At 42.9% G+C, this 19,158-nt stretch overlaps 1 protein-coding gene across 1 annotated transcript in view; it reads left to right on the forward strand.

The window, feature by feature from the left end:
- Positions 1-15,750, forward strand: part of LOC110522004 (rho-associated protein kinase 2) — a 93,641-nt gene extending 77,891 nt beyond the window's left edge. The window contains exons 27-32 of the mRNA XM_036975533.1: positions 904-971; positions 1,117-1,205; positions 1,302-1,380; positions 1,498-1,768; positions 2,171-2,441; positions 15,187-15,750. Of these exons, the coding sequence (XP_036831428.1) occupies positions 904-971; positions 1,117-1,205; positions 1,302-1,380; positions 1,498-1,768; positions 2,171-2,441; positions 15,187-15,199 (791 nt within the window). The 3' untranslated portion in view covers positions 15,200-15,750. The remainder of the gene's footprint in view (positions 1-903; positions 972-1,116; positions 1,206-1,301; positions 1,381-1,497; positions 1,769-2,170; positions 2,442-15,186) is intronic.
- Positions 15,751-19,158: the final 3,408 nt, after the last annotated feature.

The raw sequence follows: 19,158 nt of genomic DNA on the forward strand, positions 1-19,158 counted from the left end.
ATCCACTCCCACGCTCCCTCTCTCTGTCTGTTGTGATGGTGTAGTGTTCATCGGTCACTCCCAGACCTCCGAATATATGCCTTCCACTACCAGTGCCGGCAGAAATCTGTCAGTATTGCCACCCAGCCCTCCTTTAGAGTGGCTCACCTTCTCTTTGGCTCTGACTCTGAGAATGAGGAGTAGGAGGAAGAGAAAGAGGATGACGTAAATGACGGGCGGTTAGAACATGGCCGCAGACCGTTGGCCCTCACCTATGAGCAGCCGTCCCCAGAGCCTGACCGCAGCGGTGCAGGTGACCCCTCATGGTCAACAAAATACGTACCCTCTCTATCCCGCCTCGGCAGTTTGTCGGTCTGTAACACTCCCTGCAGTGACTCAGCAGTGCAACTACAGTAATAGTGGTTGGTGTTTCACAGCTGTGTGCGGAAAGTCGCAGCCTAACTTTGTGTGGCCCCTGTTAACCTTGAGTTGAGTCAACTCAAACTATGTGGACTTTCAAAACATTTTCCCGATTTGGAATAGCTCCAGTGTAGGGATCCTGAGCTGCATCTAAAATGGCCCCCTATTCCTTATATAGTGCACTACTTTGACCTGAAATGGTACCATTTTGGATAAGAAATAGGGTGCCATTTTTCTTAAAGGCACCATTAGTAGATTAATTTAGCGAAACAAAAACCTTTGTTGGGAAGGCATGTAAATAACATATAGAGACAATAATTAGCTACAGAGCATTACATGATGCACGCAACACGTTTCGACAACAATGGTTTAACTGGTTGGAACAATGAAGTGGGCCGTGTGGATTGGCTCCTGACCTCAGCTCTCTGCAGTATTTAACAGAGCTGTAATGAAGCTCCTATGAAGCAATATTAATGTACTTCCTGTTTCCTGTATGCAAAACAGATACCAGGCTGGAGGGCTGGCTATCACTTCCTATGAAGAACACCAAGAGATTTGGATGGGAAAGAAGGGTATGGTGCCCCTTCTGTCTCTCTGACTATTCTGTACCTGATTATTGGTCTTTATTGATTATTCCAAAGACATGTGAGTCCAACTGTGTGATTTTGTCTTTTTCCCTGCTCTCTCTCTCTCTCTCTCTCTCTCTCTCTCTCTCAGTACGTGGTTGTAAGCAGTAAGAAGATCTTGTTCTACAATAGTGATATGGACCGAGAGCAGTCCAACCCCTACATGATCCTAGACATTGAGTGAGTCACAAAGCTTGTTTGTCCTCATTTTACATTTTTTTTCCTCACTGCTTCTATTGAGATGCCTGTCATTGTTCCATTCTTTCCTCCATGCAGTAAGCTGTTCCACGTCCGACCAGTCACTCAAACAGACGTGTACCGTGCTGACACCAAAGAAATCCCCAGGATATTCCAGGTGACAACTCACATTGACATCAATATCTTGTCTTCAAGACGTTCAACCGAATCCTCATTTACAGAAACGTAACATATCATCTGCTCCTCATTCCTTTTCCATCTCTCCACCTCACAGATCCTTTACGCCAATGAGGGCGAGAGCAAGCGGGAGCAGGAGTTTGCGGTGGAGCCGCCGGCGCTGGCGGGCGAGCACTCGTCCTACGTTAAGCACAAGGGTCACGAGTTTATCCCCACTCTCTACCACCTGCCGTCGAGCTGCGAGGCATGCACGCGGCCCCTGTGGAACGTGTTCAAGCCGCCGCCCGCGCTGGAGTGCCGCCGCTGCCACACCAAGTGCCACAAGGACCACTTAGACCGGAATGAGGAGGCCATTGCCCCCTGCAGAGGTCAGTAAGAGGGGAATGGTCACAATATTTAACCCTCCCTTGCCTCCCACATTCCATAAAACTCTATAAACCCAGTAGAGTTCTAAAACCCAGAGGGCTCACTTGCCACAAAATGTGCCACTTTCCCATCTAGGTTTTATATTTCTGTGGGTGAATGCCACTGGGTTCATAGGGTTTTATGGGCATGTGGGCAAGCGAGGGTTAAATATTATTTATGAGTTTTCGAACAATGGGAATTACTGCTTAGAATGTTAGAGCCCCTTGAACATTGCCACTTTAGCGACTGTATTATTAGGACAGTGAAGTTAAAGCACATTTTGGTAGGCATACATATTAGTCAGTTTTCTTTAAATTAATTGTTTTCCTGTATTAGTGTATTCACTAACTTCAAACCTCCCTTAGTGAACTACGACATATCCACGGCCAAAGACCTACTCCTATTGGCCGGCTCTCAGGAGGAGCAGCAGCGATGGGTCAGCCGGCTAATCAGACGCATCCCGAGGAAACATCCTGGACCCGCCTCCGTGGCCCAAGCCCCTGAGCCACCCTCCCACTCCTCCCCCCGACTCTCCCCTGGCGCCTCCCCCGGCAACTCTCCAAGCCTGTCCCCCCACCGCGGAGCCATCAAGGTCCAGCCCAGTCGCCAGCAGACTCAACCTGCAGGGAAGCCCAGGTAAGACTATTGATGGGTAAAGAGGGTGGCTTTCAGACCTGGGTTCAAATTGTTTTGGAAATCTTTCAAATACTTTCAGTATTTGCTTGAGCCTCCCTGGAATGCCAGATCGGCGGTGTTTGCGCTTTTGGGGCTATGAAGATACAAGTGTCATACATCATTCTTTAGCTTAGAACCTTGGTAATCGAACTGCTTTGTCCGATTCACAATAGGCTTTACAGCGAAAGCATAGCATTTGATTGTCTGAGGACAGTGCCGCGCATACACAACCATTAAAAACATTTTTCAAACCAGCAGAGGCGTCACAAAAATCAGAAATAGCGCTAAAATAAATCACTTACCTTTAAAGATCTTCCTCTGTTTGCAATCCCAAGGGTCCCATCTACACAACAAATGGTTGTTTTGTTCGATGAAGTCCTTCTTTATATTCCCCAAAAAGTCAGTTTTGTTGGTGCGTTTGATTCAGTAATCCACCCATTCCACTCGTTCAACATGCAGACAAAGGAATCGCAAAAGTTATCGGTAAACTTCGTCCAAACAAGTCAAACACCGTTTCTAATCAATCCTCAGGTACCCTAATATGTAAACAAACGATAAAATGTAAGACTGAATGTAGTATGTTCAATACCGGAGATAAATAACGAAGTGCGCGCCCTCATTCATGCGCTCCACAAGACTAGAGTCCTAATGAGGGACACCTTGAAAAACTACAGCTACTTGTTAATTTTTCAAAAAACAAGCCTGGAACCTTTTCTAAAGACTGTTGACATCCAGTGGAAGGCATAGGTACTGCAATCTGGGCGCTTTTTGGTTGGAAATCCAATATGCCAACATAGGAATGGCCTGAGAGCTCAAACACATTTTCCGGGATGGATTTTCCTCGGGTGTTTGCCTGCCATATCAGTTCTGTTATACTCACAGACATTATTTTAACAGTTGTAGAAACTTCAGAGTTTTTTCTATCTAATGCATATCATAGCTTCTGGGCCTGAGTAACAGGCAGTTTACTTACTTCCGAATACCTCCCCTAGCCTTAAGTAGTTACGGTTTCCCATCTCTAGAACTAAGTGGCCTAGCCCGAACCATGAAACACAGCCCCAGACCATTATTCCTCCTCTACCAAACTTTACAGTTGGGACTATGCATTGGGGCAGGTAGAGTTCTCCTGGCATCCGCCAAACCCAGATTCGTCCGTCGGACTGCCAGATGGTGAAGTGTGATTCATCACTCCAGAGAACGCATTTCTACTGCTCCAGAGTCCATTGGCGGCAAGCTTTACACCACTCCAGCTGATGCTTGGCATTGCTCATGGTGATCTTAGTCTTGTGTGCGGCTGCTCTGCCATGGAAACCCATTTCATGAAGCTCCCGACGAACAGTTCTTATGCTGACATTGCTTCCAGAGGCAGTTTGGAACTCGTAGGGAGTGTTGCATCTGAGGACAGATTATTTTCACGGGCTACGCGCTTCAGCACTCAGCGGTCCCGTGCTGTGAGCTTGTGTGGCCTACTACTTCATGGCTGAGCCGCTGTTGCTTCGAGATGTTTCCACTTCACAATAACAGCACTTACAGTTGACCTTCACTCTAGAAGGGCAGAAATGTATTGACTTGGCCAATGCTTTGATACGGTAGACCATTCCATTCTTGTGGGCTGGCTAAGGAGTATTGGTGTCTCTGAGGGGGCTTTGGCCTGGTTTGCTAACTACCTCTCTCAAAGAGTGCAGTTTATAAAGTCAGAACATCTTCTGTCTCAGCCACTGCCTGTCACCAAGGGAGTACCCCAAGGCTCGATCCTAAGCCCCACGCTCTTCTCAATTTACATCAACGTCATAGCTCAAGCAGTAGGAAGCTCTCTCTCATCCATTTATATGCAGATGATACAGTCTTATACTCAGCTGGCCCCTCCTCAGATTTTGTGTTAAACGCTCTACAACAAAGATTTCTTATTGTCCAACAAGCTGTCTCTGCCCTTAACCGTGTTCTGGACACCTCCAAAACAAAGATCATGTGATTTGGTAAGAAGAATGCCCCTCTCCCCACTGCTGTGATTACTACCTCTGAGGGTTTAGAACTTGAGGTAGTCACCCCATACAAGTACTTGGGAGTATGGACCTTCCTTCTGTCAGCACATATCAAAGCTGCAGGCCAAAGTTAAATCTAGACTTGGTTTCCTCTATTGTAATCGCTCCTCTTTCACCCCTGTTGCCAAACTAACCCTGATTCAGATGACCATCCTACCGATGCTAGATTACGGAGACAAATTTATAGATTGGCAGGCAAGGGTTCTCTCCAGCGGCTAGATGTTCTTTACCATTCGGCCATCAGATTTGCCACAAATGCTCCTTTATAGGACACATCACTGCACTCTGTACTCCTCTGGAAACTGGTAATCTCTATATACCCGTCGCAATGCTTATTTGTAAAACCCTCTATGGCCTCACTCCCCATTATCTAACATTACTACAGCAGCCCTCCTCCTCCACATACAACACCCATTCTGCCAGTCACATTCTGTTAATGGACCCCAAAGCACACACATCCCTGGGTTTCATTCAAAGACTCAATCATGGACAATCTTACTGACAGTTGTGGCTGCTTCGCATGATATATTGTTGTCTCTACCTTCTTGCCTTTTGTGCTGCTGTCTGTGCCTATTAATGTTTGTACCATGTTTTGTGCTACTACCATGTTGTGTTGCTACAATGTTGTTGTCTTAGGTCTCTCTTTATGTAGTGTTGTGGTGTCTCTCGTCGTAGATGTGTGTTTTTTGTCGTATATATATATATATATATATATATATATATATATATATATATATATATATATATATATATATATATATATATACCTATATATATGGTGTGCCTAGAGTGTCAAGAGTATTTGATAGATTTTCATTACTATTTGAACCCTTGATTTGCTAGGTTTGTGTGTAAACCTGGGTTGTGTTCAATAATCCACAACTTTGCAAAACGTTTTGCAGCGCGAAGCAAAAACCAGTGTTCTTTTTGGATATGTTCAGGTTGTACCTTCCCATTTTAAAATGTTTTCTTCCTACTGAACATGGCCCTGGTTAAGATAAACAAGATGGATATACAGCTAATGTATTCATAAATCAGATGTGTGTTACTGATATTGGATTTGCTTTTCATTGCAAATATAATATCTGTCCGTTTGGTCAACACAGCATACTCTTACTTACTTACTTACTGACTTTATTGTCCCTTGGGGAAATTTTGTTGCAGTGTCATGTACACATTTAAAGTGGCGTTTAAATACAAAACAAAATTGACAATACAACTTTCATAACAGTTACATACCAATAAAAATAATGATAGTAAGAAATAAGAAATAAAACATTACATAAAAAAGAAGAAAAGACTAGCCTGCTGGCCTTACGGAGTCAATGGGAACATTCGCCCGAGCTATTTAGGAGGGACATCACACCTGGCACAAATGATTGTCTCGTTCTATTTTTCCTGCTTTTCCTATTTTTCCCTATTCCTGCGCCCAGAGGGGAGTAATTCAAAGTTCAGGTACAGGGGGTGACTTGGGTCTAAAATGATTTTGTGAGCCTTACAGAGGGCCCTGACTTTAAAGATCTCATCCAGGCCTGTCTGTTTGACCCCAAGTCTCTCTTTATCGCACCTAGGGATGGGTATCGTTAAGATTTGAACGGTATTGCTACTCTTATCGATACTGCTTATCGATCTGGTACTTTAACGGTAATCTTATCGGTTCTTTTTGTCATTTTTTACGAAAAAAAACTAACCAAATTAAGAACTAAATTAACATTGCTATATTTTCTGAAATGTAAAATAAACAATTATTCACAGCAAGATAAACAGCATTGTTTTGAACAAATCACTATTAAAGACTAATGTTGTGATGATGGAAATGTAAAACAAAATAAATAAACAATATTTTCCAACAAAAGATAATACAGTGGTATAGAGCAACACGGATGGGGCATGCAGGTAGGCTGCAAAAGATAATACAGTGGTATAGAGCAACACGGATGGGGCATGCAGGTAGGCTGCAAAAGATAATACAGTGGTATAGAGCAACACGGATGGGGCATGCAGGTAGGCTGCAAAAGATAATACAGTGGTATAGAGCAACACGGATGGGGCCTGCAGGTAGGCTGCAAAAGATAATACAGTGGTATAGAGCAACACGGATGGGGCCTGCAGGTAGGCTGCAAAAGATAATACAGTGGTATAGAACAACACGGATGGGGCATGCAGGTAGGCTGCAAAAGGACTAACAGTTCTTAGCAGTTCTTCTGGAGAAAAATCTACATTTTTGTTTTACACTGCCCTGGTGTGGAGGGCCTTCTGTTTTACACTGTCCTGGTGTGGAGGACCTTCTGTTTTACACTGTCCTGGTGTGGAGGACCTTCTGTTTTACACTGTCCTGGTGTGGAGGACCTTCTGTTTTACACTGTCCTGGTGTGAAGGACCTTCTGTTGTACACTGCCCTGGTGTGAAGGACCTTCTGTTTTACACTGCCCTGGTGTGAAGGACCTTCTGTTTTACACTGCCCTGGTGTGGAGGACCTTCTGTTGTACACTGCCCTGGTGTGGAGGACCTTCTGTTTTACACTGCCCTGGTGTGGAGGACCTTCTGTTTTACACTGTCCTGGTGTGCAGGACCTCCTGTTTTACACTGCCCTGGTGTGGAGGACCTTCTGTTTTTACACTGCCCTGATGTGGAGGACCTTCTGTTTTACACTGCCCTGATGTGGAGGACCTTCTGTTTTACACTGTCCTGGTGTGGAGGACCTTATGTTTTACACTGTCCTGGTGTGGAGGACCTTCTGTTTTACACTGTCCTGGTGTGAAGGACCTTCTGTTGTACACTGCCCTGGTGTGAAGGACCTTCTGTTTTACACTGCCCTGGTGTGGAGGACCTTCTGTTTTACACTGCCCTGGTGTGGAGGACCTTCTGTTTTACACTGTCCTGGTGTGGAGGACCTTATGTTTTACACTGTCCTGGTGTGGAGGACCTGTTTTACACTGTCCTGGTGTGTAACACCTTCTGTTTTACACTGTCCTGGTGTGGAAGACCTTCTGTTTTACACTGTCCTGGTGTGGAGGACCTTCTGTTTTACACTGTCCTGGTGTGGAGGACCTTCTGTTTTACACTGCCCTGGTGTGGAGGACCTTCTGTTTTACACTGTCCTGGTGTGAAGGACCTTCTGTTGTACACTGCCCTGGTGTGAAGGACCTTCTGTTTTACACTGCCCTGGTGTGGAGGACCTTCTGTTTTACACTGCCCTGGTGTGGAGGACCTTCTGTTGTACACTGCCCTGGTGTGGAGGACCTTCTGTTTTACACTGCCCTGGTGTGGAGGACCTTCTGTTTTACACTGTCCTGGTGTGCAGGACCTCCTGTTTTACACTGCCCTGGTGTGGAGGACCTTCTGTTTTTACACTGCCCTGATGTGGAGGACCTTCTGTTTTACACTGCCCTGATGTGGAGGACCTTCTGTTTTACACTGTCCTGGTGTGGAGGACCTTCTGTTTTACACTGTCCTGGTGTGGAGGACCTTCTGTTTTACACTGTCCTGGTGTGAAGGACCTTCTGTTGTACACTGCCCTGGTGTGAAGGACCTTCTGTTTTACACTGCCCTGGTGTGGAGGACCTTCTGTTTTACACTGCCCTGGTGTGGAGGACCTTCTGTTGTACACTGCCCTGGTGTGGAGGACCTGTTTTACACTGTCCTGGTGTGTAACACCTTCTGTTTTACACTGTCCTGGTGTGGAAGACCTTCTGTTTTACACTGTCCTGGTGTGGAGGACCTTCTGTTTTACACTGTCCTGGTGTGGAGGACCTTCTGTTTTACACTGTCCTGGTGTGGAGAACCTTCTGTTTTACACTGTCCTGGTGAGGAGGACCTTATGTTTTACACTGTCCTGGTGTGGAGGACCTTATGTTTTACACTGTCCTGGTGTGGAGGACCTTCTGTTTTACACTGTCCTGGTGTGGAGGACCTTCTGTTTTACACTGCCCTGGTGTGGATGACCACCTGTTTTACACTGTCCTGGTATGGAGGACCTTATGTTTTACACTGTCCTGGTGTGGAGGACCTACTGTTGTACACTGTCCTGGTGTGGAGGACCTTCTGTTTTACACTGCCCTGGTGTGGAGGACCACCTGTTTTACACTGCCCTTGTGTAGTGCACAGTAACAGAGAGATAGTGGTCCTGACAGAGGCTGGTCCAGCCGTCAGATGTGATGGCCAGCTTTCGCACGTCCTTCTGCTCAGTGATCACATTGGCCTTTTCTACACCATACCAGGTCGGAATTAATGTTTCACTGAGGTATCTCCTGGAGGGAGGGGTATATTTGGGGTTGAGTGCCTTGCTCATCTCCCTACAGTAAAAAAAGAGAGTTTTCATGTGTTGAATTATCATTATTGAAATATTGTGTTGTGTATTGTGGAGTGATGGGACTAACGTACAACCCTTTTATACTACTACAGTGCCTTGCGAAAGTATTCGGCCCCCTTGAACTTTGCGACCTTTTGCCACATTTCAGGCTTCAAACATAAAGATATAAAACTGTATTTTTTTGTGAAGAATCAACAACAAGTGGGACACAATCATGAAGTGGAACGACATTTATTGGATATTTCAAACTTTTATAACAAATCAAAAACTGAAATTGGGCGTGCAAAATTATTCAGCCCCCTTAAGTTAATACTTTGTAGCGCCACCTTTTGCTGCGATTACAGCTGTAAGTCGCTTGGGGTATGTCTCTATCAGTTTTGCACATCGAGAGACTGACATTTTTTCCCATTCCTCCTTGCAAAACAGCTCGAGCTCAGTGAGGTTGGATGGAGAGCATTTGTGAACAGCAGTTTTCAGTTCTTTCCACAGATTCTCGATTGGATTCAGGTCTGGACTTTGACTTGGCCATTCTAACACCTGGATATGTTTATTTTTGAACCATTCCATTGTAAATTTTGCTTTATGTTTTGGATCATTGTCTTGTTGGAAGACAAATCTCCGTCCCAGTCTCAGGTCTTTTGCAGACTCCATCAGGTTTTCTTCCAGAATGGTCCTGTATTTGGCTCCATCCATCTTCCCATCAATTTGAACCATCTTCCCTGTCCCTGCTGAAGAAAAGCAGGCCCAAACCATGATGCTGCCACCACCATGTTTGACAGTGGGGATGGTGTGTTCAGCTGTGTTGCTTTTACGCCAAACATAACGTTTTGCATTGTTGCCAAAAAGTTCAATTTTGGTTTCATCTGACCAGAGCACCTTCTTCCACATGTTTGGTGTGTCTCCCAGGTGGCTTGTGGCCAAAAACGACACTTTTTATGGATATCTTTAAGAAATGGCTTTCTTCTTGCCACTCTTCCATAAAGGCCAGATTTGTGCTATATACGACTGATTGTTGTCCTATGGACAGAGTCTCCCACCTCAGCTGTAGATCTCTGCAGTTCATCCAGAGTGATCATGGGCCTCTTGGCTGCATCTCTGATCAGTCTTCTCCTTGTATGAGCTGAAAGTTTAGAGGGACGGCCAGGTCTTGGTAGATTTGCAGTGGTCTGATACTCTTTCCATTTCAATATTATCGCTTGCACAGTGCTCCTTGGGATGTTTAAAGCTTGGGAAATATTTTTGTATCCAAATCCGGCTTTAAACTTCTTCACAACAGTATCTCGGACCTGCCTGGTGTGTTCCTTGTTCTTCATGATGCTCTCTGCGCTTTTAACGGACTTCTGAGACTATCACAGTGCAGGTGCATTTATACGGAGACGTGATTACACACAGGTGGATTGTATTTATCATCATTAGTCATTTAGGTCAACATTGGATCATTCAGAGATCCTCACTGAACTTCTGGAGAGAGTTTGCTGCACTGAAAGTAAAGGGGCTGAATAATTTTGCACGCCCAACTTTTCAGTTTTTGATTTGTTACAATAGTTTGAAATATCCAATAAATGTCATTCCACTTCATGATTGTGTCCCACTTGTTGTTGATCCTTCACAAAAAAATACAGTTTTATATCTTTATGTTTGAAGCCTGAAATGTGGCAAAAGGTCGCAAAGTTCAAGGGGGCCGAATACTTTCGCAAGGCACTGTATATCCTAAACATGAATACAACTCAATATAGACTGACAGACTGTTCCCTAAAGCCCTTGGACTCCACTGTTGCAAAGGGGTGTAGGCCTTTCACTATGAACTTGGTCACGGCTAGGTGGCACTCATTCACCCTCTCCTCAGTCATCCTCCCACTAGCTGCCAGCGTGAAGGGGCTTTGGGCTAGTCTTTGGTTTGGACCAGCGGTATTAGAGGGAGGAGTGGGTTGGTTCATTGTAGCTGCAACTTTAACAAGAAAGTTGCAGAATCTTTAAATGGGTTATTGAATTTATGAACAATCAGCTGGCTAATGATCATGAACCCATGTTCGCATAATTTAGTTAATTCCGTGTGTGGGCTCCAGGCTGCTAGCATACATACCTAACGTAGATCGGACAACGAGAGATTAACTACGAGCTAGGCAGTCGAAAACTGCATTTCTCTGCCTGTACATGATGCACTTTCGATAGATGTTTGGACAGATTGCTCGTGTTTCCGCCCTTACAAGCTAAAGTCTTGTTGCACTTGTGGCAACGAGCACTGTCAGCATTGACTCTGGTGAAGTGTAACCAAACTTTTGAACGTTTAGTTCTCTCAGCCATGGTCACTAATTAAGAGCAGGGTGCTGTGTGTGCTGTAGTGCCAGAGACATCTCTTCTGGATTGGGAATAGCCTAAATGCATCATAGACAAATGTCTTCATTTTATTGCAAATTGGAAACGGTTGGTGAGATCAAATGTGCAAGATAACGTTAATGTAGCAATAATAAATAGGAAATGTATTTTCTTAATTTCTCCAGTACCGAAAGCAGAACCGTTTAATATAGAGTTTTGGTACCCATCCCTAATCTCACCCATGTTCATTGTTCATCTATCTCATCTTAATCTTGTTTATTTTTAATGTGTAGTGTAGGAGTGCACTTGTCAGCATATTCATGCTGGGAACTCTCCACAATAATCACATGATGATTATACTTTTCTTTCAGACGAGAGCTATCTCGCTCAGCTCCATATCAGTTCATGAGTTAATAAGTAACTTAGCTAACTTATTTTAGGAACTAATCTGCAATCTTGGCATAATGTTCTTGGTGCTACTTAAGTTTAATATGGACAATACTTATCCCAAACTAGGTCACATAACCCTATGGGGTGGTTTCCCGGAAACAGGTTAGCCTAGTCCTGGATTTAAACACACTTTCATTGGAGATTCTCCATTGAGTTTACTTAGTTAGCAGATATTTTCTCAGTTCTGCTTTCAGCTCAACACTATTCAGGGCTTAACATTAACTTTTTTAGCCACTGCCCCTTTAAGGCTCTCCTGGAGGAAGGTTGGCCACTCTTAGTAGCCTACAAAACATTGCAATATTAGAATTACAACAAAATACTTTTCATGTCTTTAATAAAATAATTCCCTCCAGGGCTCGACATAAAGGGCATCCCGTCATCCAAAGGGATGATAGAAAAATAGGTACACTGTTCAAAACAGACTCTGGGACAGTTCTGGGTTGACATATCGACAATTCATACAGTCACTGCACATACAAAAATCATTCTAATTTTTTTTAAATGGAACAAATTAGACCGATTGGCATAAATTGTTGAAAAAGTTGTATTTATATTATAAGCTCAACAATGTGTACATGGCTGTAGGCTACGCATGAATGTTCCAAAATACAATTCGCGGAAAACACCATTTTCAAAAGCACACGGCTTGCAGGAGAAGTTTCATGAGACAGATGGAAATATGCTTTAGAAACCTCTTAAGGATCTGACCCTTTTTTCAATTTTCGCCTAAAATGACATACCCAATCTAACTGCCTGTAGCAAGGATATGCATATTTTTTTATACCATTTGAAAGGAAACGCTGAAGTTTGTGGAAATGTGAAATGAATGTAGGAGAATGACACATTAATCTGTAAAAGATAATAAAAATAAAAATAATCGTATTTTTTTCCCCTTCAAATTTGTAATGCAAGATTGTAATGCCTAATGTATTATTCCAGTTTAGGCGCAATTTAGATGTTGGCCACTAGATGGCAGCAGTGTATGTGTGAAGGTTTAGACTGGTCCAATGAACCATTGCATTTCTGTTCAAGTCTGCCCAAATGTACTTAATTGGTTTATTGTTACATTTTCAAGTTCATAACTGAACTCTCCTCAAATAATAGCATGGTCATCTTTCACTGTAATAGCTGCTGTAAATTGGACAGTGCAGTTAGATTATCAAGAATTTAAGCTTTCTGCCAATATCAGATGTGTCAATGTTCTAGGAAATGTTCTTGTTACTTACAACCTCATGCTAATCACATTAGCGCACATTAGCTCAACCGTCCCGCGGGGGACGCACTCCGATCCTGTAGAGCTTTTAAGAAAGACGGGAGATCTAAATATGCATGAACTAACATGGGTACTATCATGACTCGGACTATGCCTTTGGCTGCTGGACAATAAAATAACTGAAAACCAATAGAACATTAGAGAAATTCTGATTTCAATAGCATATTAAGTGTTTATAAAATAATTCCCTCAGCATTTCTGTCATCATATTTTGGCTAGGTTAGGCTACTTTGAAACAAGCTAAGACAGTCTTCATAAAATGACAATGTCCAGGTTTTAAACAATTAAATTCATGGTTAAATAGTTTCAAAATGCTGACCGCGTCCTCTCAGATTCAAGGTAGGTGCGGTGCGCAACAGGCACTGTCCTTCACTCTCTCAGATCTTGTGACCATTTGATCTGAACAAATTGTGCCTTGAGAAGGTATGTTGACAGAATCAAGCCTTTAGACATTAGTGGTAATTATCCGTCATTATATCTGTCAAACATGACTGGTGTTTAGCCTATAGTTATGAAATGAAAAGTGTCATTAAAGTTTGGCTACATTTTCTGGTGCCTCCCTCATGTCAGCATCGGTTTGGACATGAGGCTGTAGACAATATGACTAGGGAATTCACCATATTTCTTACACCAGTCTTTACTTTTAAATCGATGAAGGTGTACAGAAAGGTAGAGAATTGGGACACAGGCACCTTTGGAAAATGTACTGTCCATTTACACAGAATGGAAAATTGTCTTTGGCGCTCTTGCTTGCGTTTAAAATGATAAAATCAGACATAAAACATGCACATTACACATATTGAGCATTTACATGTCAGTTCATCTGTCTCATTTAAGACTAAGTGTGAAGTGGATAAAGGATTTCTTGAGTCCATTCTTCCGTTACTGTAGTTTGACTAAAACTGGATGCCTCAGTGATGCTCCCTGTTGGACACTGCATGGACTGCACAGACCTTGTAACACTATTGCAAGTTCCTTCTGGGCTGTAGGTTGACAACTGGGCAACTCCCCCAACGGTTTCAGTTTGATTGTTGACTTTGAAGGACTGAAGTTGGTTATTGGAGGGTGTCGATGATGATGATGATGATGATATATTTGGCTTCTGAGGAAGTAGTTGGGACAGTAACCGAAATGTTGCTGGGATCGAATCCCCGAGCTGACATGGTAAAAGTCTGTCGTTCTGCCCCTGAACAAGGCAGTTAATCCACTGTTCCCCGGTAAGCCGTCATTGTAAATAAGAATTTGTTCTTAACTGACTTGCCTAGTTAAATAAAAAAATATATAAAAAAGTGAGAGAGGGGTATCTTCAGCAATGGCTGCTGGGAAATGGAGTTTATGTGTGAAGTTTGTTAGAGGCCTTGAGTCCTGATGCATATGTGAATCCATTGATAAGAGCGTGGCACCCCAGGGTCGTGGATTCCAATCCGGGAAGGATCACATAGGCCAGGGTTTCTCAAACTCGGTCCTGGGGCCCCACCTGGGTGCAGGTTTTGGTGTTTCCCCTAGCACTACACAGCTGATTCAAATAACCAACAAATTATCAAGCTTTGATTATTTGATTCAACTGTGTAGTGCCAAGGCAAAAAACTAAATGTGTTCCTGGGGGGGCCCTGACATAGACACAAAATGTATGCATTCACTGTACTGTAAGACACTTTGGAGAAAAAAGCGTATACTCATAATATTATGCATGTTTTGTGTGATTTCAATAGGGGCGTACATGATTGATTGCCATTAGTGGTTTTGTTGTTTAGAGCTTTGACCTTTCTGATGGCAGTCCCTTGTCGTGGAAATTCTACACTCAAAGTCAATCTTAAATAAATCATTGTTTATTATCAGCACGCTGGAGAGGTCCCAACCAACTCAATGCACCAAGTTCACATGTCGATCAGGAGCTCCACACAGGGCAGTCCCGTTAGTTCTCTTATATACATTGCATGATTTAGCGTATTGATCATTGATGTTTTGCTTCATTCATGTGACCGACCAATACTGGGTCATGCATGTGACAGACCAATACCTCACGAGGCTTCTTCTCTCTAAGCTGAGACCTTAAAACTGAGATATCTTTCTCAAAACAAGGTTCTGGGCATACTGCTAAATTGCAGATACTGATTGTGAGGATTTGTTTAATCAGTCACTTGCATGAACACAAATTGGTTATTAGAAAAGCACAAACTTAATCATTTCCATCTCACATCTGGGCTGTTCTTGTGTGTGTTTGTGCGCGCACACAATTATCTGAATAAATTGACTTAATCTAGCAAAATGCCATTATTCATTTGTACTTATTTTTCTCCTCTCTCTTCACAGCTTACCTCTATAATACAATGGTTTGGTGTATCCTCTCACATCATGTGGACTTTGACTGGAGCCTGGACACACAGTGGAACACACATCTACTTGCCTTGTTCACAAATGGCACCCTATGGCTCTGGTCAAAAGTAGTGCACTCTATAGGGAATAGGGTGCCATTTGAGACACACCCAAAGACTGCAAACCGCCAAGCATTTACAAATCTTTTATGGGAAGAGGGTAAAGGTTAATGTTGCATTTACAGTGCCTTCGGAAAGTACTCAGACCCTTGACTTTTTCCACATTTACATTACAGCCTTATTCTAAAATGGATTAAATAAATAAAAAATCCTCAGCAATTTACACACAATACCCCAGAATGATGAAGCAAAAACAGGTTTGTATACATTTTTGCAAATGTATTAAAGATAAAAAACAGAAACCTTAGTTACATAAATATTTAGACCCTTTGCAATGAGATTTGAAATTGAGCTCAGGTGCATCCTGTTTCCATTAATCATCCTTGATGTTTCTACAACTTGATTGGAATCCTGTGGTAAATTCAATTGATTGTACATGATTTGGTAAGGCACACACCTGTCTATATAAGGTCCCACAGTTGACAGTGCATGTCCTAGTAAAATTCAAGCCGTGAGGTCGAAGGAATTGTCTGTAGATCTGAGACAGGATTGAGTCGAGGCATAGATCTGGGGAAGGGTACAAAAACATGAAGCATTGAAGGTCCCCAAGAACACAGTGGCCTCCCTTCTTAAATGGAAGAAGTTTGGAACCAGCAAGACTCTTCCTAGACCTAGCAGCCCAGCCAAACTGAACAATCGGGGGAGAAGGGCCTTGGTCAGGTAGGTGACCAAGAAACCGATGGTCACTCTGACAGAGCTCCAGAGTTCCTCTGTGGAGATGGGATAAACTTCCAGAAGGACAACCATCTCTGCAGCACTCCACCATTAGTCCTTCATGGTAGAGTGGCCAGATGGAAGCCACTCCTCAGTAAAAAGCTCATGATAGCCTGCTAGGAGTTTGCCAAAAAGCACATAAAGAACTCTCAGACCATGAGAAACAAGATTTTCTTGTCTGATGAAACCAAGATTTAACTTTTTGGCCTGAATGCCAAGCGTCATGTCTGGAGGAAACCTGGCACCATCCCTACGGTGAAGCATGGTGGTGGCAGCATCATGCTGTGGGGATGTTTTTCAGCGACAGGGAATTAGAGACTAGTCAGGATCGTGGAAAAGATTAACAGATCAAAGTACAGAGATCCTTGATGAAAACCTGTTCCAGATTGCTTAGGACCTCAGACGGGGGCGAAGGTTCACCTTCCAACAGGACAATGACCCTAAGCACACAGCCAAGACAACGCAGGAGTGGTTTTGAGGCAAGTTTATGAATATCCTTGAGTGGCCCAGCCAGAGCCTGGACTTGAACACGATAGAACATCTCTGGAGAGACTTGAAAATACCTGGATCTGCAGAGAAGAATGGGAGAAACTCCCTAAATACAGGTGTGCCAAGCTTGTAGCGTCATACACAAGATGACTCGATGCTGTAATCCCTGCCAAAGGGGCTTCAACAAAGTACTGACTAAAGGGTCTGAATTCTTATGTAAATGTGATTTATTTTTACAAATTAGCAAACATGTCTATACCTTTTTTTGCTTTGTCATTATGGGGTATTGTGTGTTGATGAGGGAAAAAACAATTTAGTCCATTTTAGAATAAGGCTGTATCGTAACAAAATGTGGAAAAAGTCAAGGGGTCTGAATACTTTCCGAAAGCACTGTATGTAAGCACTGCAGTCTGACTCACATCTGTCTCAGTAAACCAAATGGTTTCACATTTTGCCTTATACAGTGTTCTGGCCCCAGATCTCTTTGTGCTGTCCATTGCTGTGTCATTGTTACACCAATGGCACAAACAGATCTGTGACCAGGCTTTATACAGTATTCATGTCATAGCAAATGTCTATACCATGACTTCATGGAATCACATACTTTGCAGGTCGCTCTAGAACTGCCTTATTTTTTATAAATGATTCCTGCCATGATGAAATACATAGACATACACTGAGTGTACAAAACATTAAGGACACCTTCCTAATATTGAGTTGCGCCCCCTTTTGCCATCAGAACAGCTTCAATTTGATGAGGCATGCTCTCTACAAAGTGTCAAGCGTTCCACAGGGATGCTGTCCATGTTGACTCCAATGCTTCCTACAGTTGTGTCAAGTTGGCTGGTAGTGGATCTCTACTCTGAATAGCTAGTTTCATCTCATTCCACAGATGCTCAGTTGGATTGAGATCTGGTGACTGGGCAGGCCACTGCAGTAAGCTGAATTCATGTATGCCTATTTTGTCCTCTTTCAGTTCTTGACACACTCAAACAAGTGCACCAAGCACCTACTACCATACCCTGTCCAAAGGCACTGAAATCTTTTGTCTTTCTCATTCACCTTCTGAATAGCACACGTCTCAATTGTCTCAATGCTCAGAAATCCTTCTTTAACCTGTCTCTTCCCTTTCATCTACACTGATTGAAGTGGATTTAACAGGTGACATCAATAAGGGATCATAGATTTCACCTGGTCAGTCTATGTCATGGAAAGAGGTGGTCCTTGTGTTTTGTACATTCAGTGTATATCTACCCGTCTTTAACATAGAAATAGAATGAATGGCCGCCAAACATTATTGCTTAATAGACCTGAATGGGGGAATCCGTTCTATTCATTCTAATTCTATCTTTACATGCCTGGGTGATCCTCAGAAACTATATTATTGTAGATGGTGTTGTATTAAGTATGTTTGTGAGAGTGTATTGCAACATAAAGATATGTGACAATTGTATTTCCCTGTAATGTTACAAGATGGGCTATGTATGAAGAAAAAAATGGGCGAGATTGAATTCTGGGGTCAGTCCACAATTGATATTCAGATGGGTGCATTGCTTCATTCAAATCAGTAAGTGTGTTGTAGCCTGATCCCAGGTCTGTTTGTGCTGTCTTGCCAACAACAACGACAATAGGAGCAAGACCTCACAAACATCTGGGTCCAGGCTAAAGTGTTTGTCTTTATGACAAAATAAGGTAAACCATGATGTACAATATGGGAATATTATTTCGCAGTCTCCCCAATCATATAGAGTAAAGTTGTCCCTAGATGCATTTCCCCCAATAAAGGATTATGGGAGGGAGGGAAAGCTAATCCTAGATCTGTCACTAGCAGAAACTTCACCCCGGAGCTTCTCGCTCCTCAGTTCACAGGCTTCTGTAAACTATGGTGACCCTCAGACAGAACTGTATCAATATAATTTTGTATTGTACCATATGACTGCCTGTCCACCACATAGCTTTAAAAAAATTATACTGTACTCTATAAGACATCAACAGAGAATATTTATTTATTGTGCATTTACTTGTATTGCTTATCATTTTGCTTTGGAAAAGTTAAGACATTTTTCCGTTAAGACACTATCCGTTTTCCAAACACTATGTTCTGGGACCAAAATGTGTTATTAAGACAAAAGACCAGTTTGTTAGGGGTTTCACAAGTCAGGGACATACTCATCAGGGCAGGCAACAAAAAAAAAACATTTTTAAAACATTTTCCAAATTAAGATGAGCGTTTCTTATTGGACAAGTACAGTTAGTCCCTCCATGTTTCAGTCCGTTTTCTGTCATTTGGTGCCTAAAGAACATGACCCAGGTGACTGACTCTCCTCTCCAAAGCTCATTCCACCTTTTTGACACCTCTTCTGCAGTGGAATATCATGGCCAGCACAAATCCATTGAGGCATGACAAGACAGCAAACCGGGTAAGAACTGAACGAATTAAAGAACCAAGCGTTACAAACTGATCACAGTATGAGCTCATTTCCTAATGTTTACAACCGCTGAAACTTATCTTCTATGTCTACTGCATAGATCAGACAAAGACATAGAGTTGGTTAGAGGATGCACTTGGTCCAAAGCATGCTTGAAC

The sequence above is a fragment of the Oncorhynchus mykiss genome, chromosome 4 (genome assembly GCF_013265735.2).
Source record: "Oncorhynchus mykiss isolate Arlee chromosome 4, USDA_OmykA_1.1, whole genome shotgun sequence".
In the NCBI taxonomy this organism is placed as follows: Eukaryota; Metazoa; Chordata; class Actinopteri; order Salmoniformes; family Salmonidae; genus Oncorhynchus; species Oncorhynchus mykiss.